The sequence below is a fragment of the Aquila chrysaetos genome, chromosome 10 (genome assembly GCF_900496995.4).
Source record: "Aquila chrysaetos chrysaetos chromosome 10, bAquChr1.4, whole genome shotgun sequence".
Lineage (NCBI taxonomy): Eukaryota > Metazoa > Chordata > Aves > Accipitriformes > Accipitridae > Aquila > Aquila chrysaetos.
This window is the reverse complement of record NC_044013.1, coordinates 41,696,920-41,708,160: the sequence shown is the minus strand read 5'-3', so window position 1 is coordinate 41,708,160 and position 11,241 is coordinate 41,696,920. Positions and strand designations below refer to the sequence as shown.

At 44.2% G+C, this 11,241-nt stretch overlaps 2 protein-coding genes across 2 annotated transcripts in view; one reads left to right on the top strand and one right to left on the bottom strand.

Annotated features, from left to right (window-relative positions):
- Positions 1-458: 458 nt before the first annotated feature.
- C10H17orf78 (chromosome 10 C17orf78 homolog) lies at positions 459-11,190 on the bottom strand. The gene is made up of 8 exons (XM_030029463.2): positions 10,604-11,190; positions 10,243-10,274; positions 5,073-5,153; positions 4,165-4,437; positions 3,567-3,680; positions 2,884-3,023; positions 1,900-2,067; positions 459-739 (listed from the first exon to the last, which is right to left on the bottom strand). The coding sequence occupies exons 1-7, from the start codon at positions 11,188-11,190 to the stop codon at positions 1,921-1,923; spliced, it is 1,374 nt and encodes a 457-aa protein (XP_029885323.1). The 3' UTR covers positions 459-739; positions 1,900-1,920.
- Positions 8,287-11,241, top strand: part of ACACA (acetyl-CoA carboxylase alpha) — a 140,991-nt gene continuing 138,036 nt past the window's right edge. The window contains exon 1 of the mRNA XM_041126817.1: positions 8,287-8,391. The gene's annotated coding sequence lies outside the window, so the exon portion shown is untranslated. The remainder of the gene's footprint in view (positions 8,392-11,241) is intronic.

Here is an 11,241-nt window from a genome sequence, read left to right as displayed (position 1 = left end):
CTGCAGCACTGGGGGGAAGTGGTATATTGTTCACTGCGAGGCTCGAAGGCTGCTTCTGTTCATTTATGCAGATTCTGGGAACTTGAGATGAGAGCCGTTCCCTGAAGCAGACAGATGTAGCCTTTGGCAGTTCATATTTGAGAGCTGAAGATTGCATTAGTTATAAGTAGCTTGCAAATAGAGCAGAGATTCATTTTGTATCAGCAGATGAAAATGTGATGCACCTACTCAGACTGAGACAAGGGCTAAAGCTTAACAATGAATACCTGCATTATTCCTGTTGAGGCTGGATGAGAAGGTCTGGTACTGTAAGATGAGTTTGCTACATGTATGCTCCTTGTCTGAACAATTTAACAGCAAGACTAAAAATACTGGAAATTATTTCCTTTTCCTTTTGCCCAGGTCCCAAATGCATGTGAAAAATTGTGGGAAAAAATTAAGAATATGGGAGAGGCAGAGTTTGGAATGCCAATGAAATATTTATTGCTTATCCTAACAGGTTTTTCCTGTATCTGGGAATTAAAATAAGAAGCTGGGTAGTTAATGGAAAGAATCAGAGTATGGGTGTCTTCTTAGCAGTTGGTTTCTGCTGTTTCCAGTAAGTGGTGAGGGAAAGGTGATGCATCTTTGCAGGTAAAAAAGGTGTTCGTCTAAGGCATGCAGCTTTTCATAGGTAGGTTTCAGGAATGACAATGACTTTGGATCTTCCTGTGTAAGGGTCTTGCTAGCATGCGTCTGTCTGGCAAGGGAAGAAAAAATATTTGTGAGGAATGTTAAACAACCCTACTCCCAGAGTCTTACACCAGTGCTCGTGTTTTTCAGATCAGTAATTTAGTGGTGCGACATCTCCTGGCTGAACTGAACTAAAGAAGTTACAGCATGCCTGATGTCTCTAGGAGGGAGCAATGACATAAAAAATCTTTTGCCTTAAGTCTGTTCAAATGGTTTTCAGCTTAGCAGAGGCCCAAAGGTGTTACCACCTGATGGCTGTTCAATGGCTTGTGTGAAATGGCTCTTAAGGGTCTCAGTTCAATTTCCAAACCTCTCACTATAGCACATTTCTCACTACAGTTACACTCCAAGATCTAAGTGGATAATTTGTAATGAGTAATGTGCTCACATGCTGCCTTTTTCTACTCGGAAGTTTTAACAAATGAGGTAATTTTCATTTGCTATTTGAAATTATTTACTGATAATTTCTGCAAATTAAATGCTTTCAAGCGGTTTGTTCTGCCTGTGTAATATCCAGAGGGCTTCTTGTGTGTCGACAGGGCTAAGCTCTCCGGTCTCACTGCAACGCAGTTGTTAGAGCTGGGTGACAGGCAAGTAATTGGGTAAGCCGAAGTTAAGTGACTTGATCCCAAGTCACAGTGAGAGGTGGGAGTAGAGTATAACTGTTCAACCTCAGCAGTTCACTTAATGGGGTAGGAAGCACAAGATTAAATCATTTCTTCATGAAAAGGCACCTTAATAATTCAGGGATATGTAATTTTTTGCGGGGGAAAAGGTAGGTCTATCTTTAAGCACAGTAATTGCTGCTTAGATGCACCTAAAGCCATGTTACCCTGTGAAGAGCAGAACGGATGAGCCCAGACTGGCCCCATACATCCTCGCCATGCCGTCAGTCCCAGCTTCCCTCCTGTCTCCCTTGGCTCCCTCCCATCTCCGCTTGTGACCATGGGCATGATGGCACGTGCTGCGTGTGCTGTTTGCCCAGGAGGTACGTGAGGCTTGTCACGTGGCTGCCAGCCACCCTGGGGATGGCCAAGCCCCCCCAGCTTTCCCCAGGGACAGATTTGGCTGTCTCCTTGCTATCTAATCTGATCTTCTCTTGGAAACTTGCTTGCATCGAGGCCTGCTGTTCCTTGATCAAATTTGGTTGACACTGACCAGTAGTACCTGGGGAATGGAGGCTGAGGGTCAGACAAAAGCTTCCAGAGGCTTCTGTTCTGTGCCCTTCAGAAATGAGATTAAAAGTGTTGCTGTTTTGTCATGCACTGAGACACAGGTTGCAGACAGGCTTCTTCTGCTGCTCCATATGCTGTGGATCCAGGCAGGGCACAAGCACTCGGGAAAGAAGCAAAAGCAGTTAGGGGAGTGTAGGGGATGATGGGGAATACCAACTGTTCAAAATTAAAAAACGGCTATGTGTTTCTGGAGGGCCTGTGGTGAATGCTACTGGATTTCTAGGCATCAAAGTAATATGGCTTCACAGAAGGAAGTTGGCATATTGCAGCCCCAGATGGCTTTTGTTCTCAGTATCTTCCTCTTGTATATATGTTGTCAACCAGCATGCTTAAATAGTTCATTCTGCAGCCTAGAAGACTAGAGAAGGTTACCTGTCCTTTGAAAGTATTGCCTATTCTCTTCCACCCCTAAACTGTTCTTCCTCTGGCATCAGGAGTACCTCTCCCAGCTAGCCAGTAGCTGTCCATGCACAGGATTGTTCTGGGCTGCTTTTTAACAGAATTGCCTCACATTGACAGCAGTAATTTGGGGAGCAGTTGATTGCAACCAAAAATCAGACATGCCTCCTGTAAACCAGTAGCTGGGTTGCCAGGGAGCTAGTGAATTACTCTGCTGCTAATCTCTGCTGAGGAGGAACAAGGTTTCCTCTAGGAAGAGCAGTGTCCTGATACATCAAGAAGTTTGTGAGATGGTTGCAGTCATCATAGCACGTAAATTCAAGAGGTCTGTGAATCTCAGACCATGTATTTTTCTTGTCTCACTGTATTGAGCACACAGCTTCTGTCTATATCTATACAGTTGTCCCTTCCTGAGAACTTGGTAAACATACTTCAACTCATCAGTCATACTGACAAGACTGTATTCTGGGTGAGTGTGGGGGATTAAGACAAGAAGCTATCATGTTCAAAAACTTACCGGGCAGGGAATTTCGTATATAACAAACACAATATAGGGTATTGCGAAGGCTAACAGGATGCAAGCGATGAACACTTTAATGACAATACTTAGTTTTTGTCTGTTCAGCGTATCTTTGTCATCTGTGGATGGAATTCGCTCTAAAATGAGATAGAGAAGAATATTTAAAATGTGTTTACAAGTCTTTGACCATTCAAAATTTTCTTCATTTTGGTTAGGTTGGGCTAAGTTAGGGGGACCAGAGCAGAGGAACAATTCAGAGTCTCCTGTGTGCTTTCACAGGAAGCTGTAAATCTCTCTAGAATCTTGGAAACTTTTTATTTTACAGTGTTTCAAATATCTTTCAGTTCCTGCCTGGTCCCCGAATGAAATTGGTGTATGTGACTTCCCGCTGAAGTGAGGTGAGGTTTTTAAGGGAAGCTAGGAGCCCTGGTGGGGCACGCTTGAACATGGGTAACTTCTTGTGAAGGTCAGTGCTTAAATACTCTTTTCTCATTACAGCCATAGATTCACAAAGCACCTGGGTCAATGCATTTATTGGTAGAGGCAATACTGCTATTCAAAGAAATTGCTGTTTGGGAGAACTTTGTCAAAGTTGTGTGTGTGAACGCCAGTATCTTTTTCTATCCTTAGACCTACGGCTGTGCTACTTTTGTGACTCTGGAGGGGGAATTGGCACTTACTCTCTAGAGTTTGGTTTTCTTGGTGCACACGTGGGACAGTCAAACCCTCTGCAAAAACTTTCAGCTTGGGCAGCTTTGCTGTTATAACACAATTTGATATCCCTGCTAGAAACACTGGAAATAAAAAGAAGTTTTAAAACTACATGTTTGTTTCTGTTTAAACTGAAGAGCCAGAAGCAGTTGAAGGCTAGAATTACTTGCACGCCAACACAGTTGGCAAGAGGTGGCAGCGTGCCTGGCAATTTGCAGTAAAGTACTAGAGACAGTTAGTTTTCTTTCTTCTATGCAATTTCCCAATGTACAGAATTTTCTATATGTATTAATATTGGAAACTATATTTGCCAAAACCTCCTGGCCCTCCCAAAAGAAGGGAGAACAACAGCATGGAATTGTTCCAAAACTTGAAGATTTCAGTAGTGTTAATTCTGGATCATTACTTTCTCCTAGTTCTTTTTTTTCTTTTTTTTTTTTTTTTTTCCCCAACAGAAAGGTACAAATACTTTTTTTTTAATAACTGCTAAGGTATCAGCTATATGAAATGGAAGACTGCCATCCTCTGACATACCTAAACATATATTTGCTACATTGAAGTTTTTACCTTTTTCTCTAAGAATAAATTTTCTCTGAAACTTTTTCCTGGGGCGTGTCAGTAAAACACAGGTGTGGCCAATAGCAGGTTTCCTGTCTGCACTGGCGATGACTTTCAGGCTCTGCAGGGTACATTTCTCTATTCTCTGGTCTGTCAAATTTCCATGCATCTTCTCCAAATACAGCAGATTTACTTGCACGGGGCTTCGAAGACTACAGCATTCCAGAGTGATGACTTTTTGGGTTCTGCTTAACTTACCCTTGGTTGCTGCTATTCCAGGGGCTGGAAAAGGATAAGAAACATTAGAAATGGCTTCTCTTAAATAATTTGCAATTCTTCTTACAAAAGGTTCAGGCCAGCACAGTTAGCTGTGAGGGATGTACTGCTGTAAAGGAACTTCAGAGACAGCTCACTGTTCATGTTACAATGAGGAAAATTTAAGCAGGTTCTCTGTGTGGAATCCCTTTGGTGGTTCTTTCTTGTTGGACTAGCTTTATTCTTAATGCCAAAGCACACAGTAAGTTGTTACGCTCTGGAGGACAACATTCACACTGTCTATAGTAACATAACTACCTATGGGCAACTCCCTGAATAGTTGACAGACCGACCCCTCTGTTTGGGGTCCCTGTTGCCTTTGGGGACTCAAAAGGCTGTGTGGGAGCTGGGGCCCTTAATCGAGACACTTGGATGCTGAAATCTGAAAGTTTCAGATTTTATGCATAATTACTGACAGCAAGTGTCACCAACCCATCAAAGGTTGCTATAATGGTCTTTTTGTTTTTAGCAAAACAGGTAAAATTTTGCATCATCTTTTATATCCTTTTTGGTCAGGTGGCTGAGGAATAGCTGAGACAGCTGAAAATGTTAACCACACCATTAAGAGCCCTGACAGCTTTCCTCTTCCATTGACTCCTTACCTTGCAGGGAGATGTTCAGGCTTCTTACACTGCCAGATATTTCTGAAGCATTTTCCACATGACATTTGTAGTCTCTGGGGTCTGAGGGAATGGAGTGAAGGGTGAACCATGTTTAATTACAATGCACAGTTAAGTCAGTACTACCCTCTTTTAGTGACTAATTTTAAATGTCAACATTTTGCTGACAGCAAATGTGCAAGAATTTGAGGTGAGGGCGTATAGATTAAAGAATTGGTTCAGCATATGGTTGAGGAAAGTTAACATACAAAGATATATTTATTCCTAATACTACATAAGTTAGTCTCTTACAAAATCTTTAGTTTTATTCAGTTAGAACTTGCAAGTATGTGAACAACTCACCTTTTCTGCTGAGGTTGTTGAGCAGAAACACTAAGCTAAATATTAATATTGTGAGCATAATTACATCTTCTCTTGATAATCTCAAAGCCCTTTTTGCCTTTACTGCTTCCTTTGAGTAATGCTGTTTAAGCAGATACTGAGCTGATGAGTAGAGATCCCTGAATAGCTCTGTAATCATGTACTCCCGTTCAAAACTCCTGCACCTTTAACCTGGTCAACATATGGAGGGTTTAAAGTTAGAGCCTTAATTCTCTGTAAATTGTACTAATTTCTAGTTTTGATCCAATCAGGAGAAATGTGGAATTTGGTAAAAAATGGACCTGAAAAAAAAAATCTTCTCTGTAGGTCAAATTTCCTTTCAATAGGTCTGTCCTGAACACGAGTCCCAGAGTTAAGCACTGAAACGGGTGAAACAGGTGAACCTGGCGTCTTGTGGGAGAGGGGTCCGGGGCACACTGGAGTCTTGGTGTGGGCTGGGGACCACTGGTTGCTGTGGGGCTCAGCTCCTTCTAGAACAGGGCACCATGGCAGCCACCCCATTGCTGAGGGGCAAACAGAACCCTTTCCTGAAGCCTTCTGCCCCAAAGAGAGGGTCCTCAGCAACCTCCTGAGAGCTGTGGGGAGCTGCGGGGGGGGCTTGAGCCTTCCCAGGCCCTGAACACCCACAGGCCAAGGGCGAGCCTTGGTGCACAAGTGTGGCTAAATACACCGTGCCACTTGGTGAAGTAAAACCAGCACCACATAATCCCTCAGCCGGCATCGCCTGCCCTCACAGGTCTTTTGTAAAGACGAGCCTTCCCTTGCCTAGGGCAGCTCCAAATGGGGGCAAGGAGCGTGCTGCAAAGGGTCACAAGTGCTGGCAGGGATTTCCACCGGGGCTCTGGTGTGGGGGGAAGTGATGCCAAGCAGGCTGGTCCCAGGCCATTTCAGGCTTTTCAGATTATTGATAAAGCCTAAAACTGCTTAGGAAATGAAGGTAGCCTGTGCTTATCTGCTGGCCCTGGTGCAGGTTGCTCCCAGGAGCTGCGAGGGAGCCCACGCTGAGCCCCACGTGCCACTGGGTGAAATGCGATAGCTCTTGGGGGCAGCTGTGCCCAGCAAACTCAGAGGCAGTACATAAAGGCAACATACAGAAATAATTGGGAAAAATAGCAGCCTACTGTCGGCAGGTTTAATCAAAAAGTTCTGGTGAGATTTCTTTAGGCCGTTGGGTTGATTGTTTTTGGAGAATTGGCATTTTCTATATTAGACACAAGGTGGCGATGGAAATCACTTTTTCCTCCAAAGCCTCTGGCTTTTAAATGCTCAATAACCACAGGTTTATGTGCCCGATCACAGGAGGATAGAATATTGTTGTTCAATCTAAAATAACCGCTGACATTTCAAATGACTGATACTCTAGAGACTCAAGAAAACGTTTCCATAAGCATTGATAATGCCAGAAGATGTTTAAGTTTAAAAAGAGAGTAGGTGGAGTGGCAAGGGCTTGCATGTCAATATTTATTTTGCATGCCTATTTAGTTTAGATATTCATGGTGGGTAAGGATGGATTTTAGTATAAATATTTAATATTTACAATCTATCAGGTGGTATAAAAAACAGATTCTCTTTGCACTCTTCTGCAGGTTTTTTATTTTAGTGTATTCAGCTGCTTTAGTTCAATGATTCTCTTCATTTAAAATTGAAAAGCCAATAGTAGAATTGAAAAAAACCCCCACGATGGTAAAGGTGTGAGAAGGTAGGATAGTTTGAGAATCTTAAATAGCATGGCCAGTGTGAGGTACATTTGATCTGCTTTATACTTCGGAGGGCTTCCTGATAAATTGGTCCTCATATTTATGATTTAAGTATTTTTCTGAAGTGCTGTGTTTGTTCATAATTGACATCCAGTTACCGTAAGCTGCAACTTGACAACAACCATAAAGAATGAATGTAGAATAAGGATACCATTCACCATTTGCCAGTGTAAAAAAAATAAGAATGTGAATCTTCCTGAGAAGTATAAAACCCCACACAATCCTCCCTGCAAGTAGCTGCAAATCACACATTTAAATGCTTATCCAGTTGAACGAATCTTTTATTTTGGAAATGGTATATTAATGCAAAATTTAAAAAAAATGTTCACTCCCATTTCTCTGCCTGTGAAACACAGTGCATAGATCAGGGGAGACCTGTTAGGATCCTTTACAGACAAGGACTTCATCAGCTTGTCAGTAAGTGTGTTCTCACTCAGCTAATCGGACACTTCTGTATCCTTTTTTTAAGCTGTGTTTCCATACTTGCTAATTTTTATGCAACTTTCTGAAGATAGAAACCATTAGGAATCCAAAATTCCTCAGCCTTGTAAATAAAACCTCAAAAATATTAGGAAGAGAATAGATTATAAATAATTCCAAACAACTAAATGTTTATTTTTAACGTGGTTATCCAATACCATTACTAAATGTTCACTATCCCATCTACAGTGCTCCATTTCACTTTCTGATGAGTTCTGCTGCTTCTCTTCCTGGGCTGGCTATGCCGAGACAAGCCTAACTTTGCAGTTTTACAAGATGATTTAGGGTGCTTCCTGCAGCTGTAAGAAAGCTTAGGACCAATAACAGCACATCTTGTGGACTGAGTTAGCGATGGCAGCTAACCTGCTAACTGGAGAGAATGAGGGATTTTGTTAGTGATTATCCTTCAAAACAGGCAGATATTGTCAGTGTTGTGAGGATTAACATTTCATTTCTAATGTTTGAAATCTTCTGTAACGTTTTCTAAATAGCTAAAACATGATTTTACTTTAAAAAGTGATCTGACCTTTCTCTCTTTTACTTGCCTGCCAGGACGTGAGCTGTGCCAGGATGGATGGCGTCACTAACCCCCCTAACCTAGGATGATCTTTCCTGTGTTTGCACTGGTGATGTTATCAGAGCCTGGGGAAGAGATGTGGAACCCTAACTTGGTGTCATAGAAGGTAATAACATTTTCCCTGTATTTTTTTTGGAAATTATTTACTTGCATCGTAAAGGCTACACTTGCTTTTTTGAGAAAACGTGTGTGTGGGGGTGTGGGGTTGCACATGTAAACGGTGCATGCACTTGTTAAGTCGCGTGATTAGAGTAAATAATGCACTGTGTCCAATTTCTGAACATAATAGAAAAAGGACATGCATTTAACCCCTCCCTTCCCTCCAAAGCAGAAATGTGGTTACAATTCAAAATCTGATAAAACTATTGGAAAGTATGTCTGAACTTTGTGGAACAGTATGTTCGTATTAAAACACACATTATTGCTGCCCGCGATTTGAAGCTTGAACACATTTTTAATTAGTCCTTTGTAACTACTTCAATCTAGAATTGAGGGAAATTTTTAACCCATTTCTGCTCTTGTGTGAGTCAGCTTACAAAATTCACTGGGTGTCCTAAATGCAGGATTTGATTCGGCATGGCCAGTAATAATTGCTGGGTATTCCATACCCTGCAGCGTATTCCAAATCAGTTGTGATAATTCCTCCCAAATTGTATTTCCTTGTAAAAAGTGTTCCACCAACATTTGTTCACAATGAGGCGAGATTTTATTGCTGGCTCCAGTGGGTAAAAGCAGGTGTGAAAGGTACAAAGCCCAAAGCTTTTATTTGCTTGTGTAAAATTCACATCATGGAATATTTTCGGATCTATTCTGTGCTGTATGTATATAGGCTGTTAACAACTGTCCTTTATGATGTGCCCTAGGATCCATCTCTGAAAAAGCCCAACCGTTAATGTTATAATGATAAATGAAGTGCTGCTTTAAGGCCATCAAAGCTGAGGGCTATTATTACTGTTTAATTTCAAAAGCACCTTCCAAATCCATGCTTTATTCTTAAGGTTAATGTATTTAATTCGCTCTTTTTCATGTGTTCTTTTCTCTCTTTGCCCTTGAATGGGAGAGTTGCTACAGGATTTAATTATATGTAGCAATCACTCCTCCAGCAGTATTTGAACAGTATTTATTAACTCAATGGATGAAATGGGCAGGGCAGACAAGCAGCATGCAGGTTTTAGCACGACCAGAGTACTCGGAACACTAGACGGGATGAACTAAGCTCCTGTCGTAATCTCTGATTTTGTAAGTTCTGTATATAGTTATTATCAGTGATTTAGGACACAATCCCTCAGCATGCCAAGTACTCCCCCTCACTTTTGCATGAGTTGGGATTTAGTACTGTACGTGATTAGGCTAACATTGACTCGCCTTCTCTTTTAGCTCCTTCATAAAAATATTTAAATGCAGGAAGATTCTTTATGTAAAAGACATATCTACAGAGATATAAATAAAAATGTCTGTGCCTGGAACAATTTGCCAGATTTAGTCCTGAAGGAGATGAGAACGCAGTCTGTTCCCCCTAATAATATTATTAACCACAAAGCCCCAAATAAGACTTTCCAGGTGTGTAATACTTGCCAGCAGCAGACACATATTCCAACACGTGCTCCCAAGTCAGTGTACAGTTTCCCAGTAGAGCACAGTCTCACATCCCCAGTAACCATTGGCTCGGTCTTAAAACACATTTTTAAAAGAAATTGCCTGGAGTTTTAAAGGGAAGTCTGTGGCTGAGGAAATTCACTGGTCTGTTATCACTCCTGCTGCTGCAGTGGAGTCTCTGTGAGCCCCAGACAGCTGTCCCCGAGCGGTCCCCCGAGCCGGGACGAACTCCTTCAGGAGCATCCTCTCAAACCTGACATCACCCTTTATTCGAAGCGCAGGAGTCAAGAGCCCAGCGCACATATAAATCGTACAACAAAACCCTATTTCCCCTTGAAGGGAGGAAGGTACAGTGATGTACCGGTGTCGGTTCTGTCCCTCTGAGCCTGAACGCTGAATAGACCCCGAAACTGTCTGCGCAGATACTTAGGCTTTTATACCTCCTGGCACCACTGCCGCTCCCAGCAGGAAGAGGCTCTGCCACCACAGCATTAGGAATCCAGCAGCATTAGGAATTAAACTTGCATTGCTTGCTGGATTTACGTTTCAGCAACTCTGTCATGCAACGATCTTGAAACAAAACTTAAAGAAAGCAGAAGGGGTAGTCCTTTAAACCATTGTCCGTCTACAGAACAAGCGGCTGAAGGTGAAAGAACAAGCAAGGTGAGGCTCTGGCAGCGCCTGGCCTGCTTCGCCGGGCGTTATGTGCTCTGTCCCCCTGCCTCTGCCCCGGGAGGGCACAGGTCGGCCACAGCACGGTGGGCTGGGGACCGAGGTGCCAGGCCTTGCAGGGCTGGGGGTCGCTCCTGCTCCACGGCCGGCGCCTGATGGGGGCCAGGGTCCCGCTGGGTGCCGGGGAGGGTGGTGGTGGTCCTGCTGCCTGGGCCAGGCCCCGCTGCGGGCCGGTGCCCGGTCTCACGTGTCGGGGCCTTGGTGGTGGGTGCCCCGGCCCCGTTGTAGGCCCCACCGCCCGCGCCGGGCCCGGGGGTGGGCCGAGCCCTACCGGAGGCTGGGTCCCGTTACCGGTCCCGCGGCCCTCCACCGTGGAGGTTCGGGACAGGAGGGCCTGCGGGGGCACGCAGGGGACCAAGCCCGCTGCTGCCGGTACGGCCCGCCCGCCCGCGGCTGCCGGGGTTAAGGGGGCGGCGGGGGACCGCGCCAACAGAGGCTGGGGGGGGGCGGGGAGGGGAGAGGGGCGAGGGGCGTGTGTGTGAGGGAGCCCAGCCAGCAGCAACTCCCCCGCGGCGGGAGCCAGTGGGCGCGCCGCGGAGCGGCGCGCCGTCCGCTCAGGCCATAGGCATCTCCTCATTGGGCACGCCCCGCTCTCCCTGCCTGATTGGTCACGCCCCCCCGCCGCGTT

Coding starts and splice junctions, on each gene's coding strand:
- C10H17orf78 (XM_030029463.2), bottom strand. CDS start 11,190: ATGAGGAGATGCCTATGGCCTGAGCGGACGGCGCGCCGCTCCGCGGCG. Junction 10,275..10,603: donor TGTGCCCTCCCGGGGCAGAG/GCAGGGGGACAG, acceptor GGGTCTATTCAG/CGTTCAGGCTCAGAGGGACA. Junction 3,024..3,566: donor AGAAAACCAAACTCTAGAGA/GTAAGTGCCAAT, acceptor ATCTCATTTTAG/AGCGAATTCCATCCACAGAT.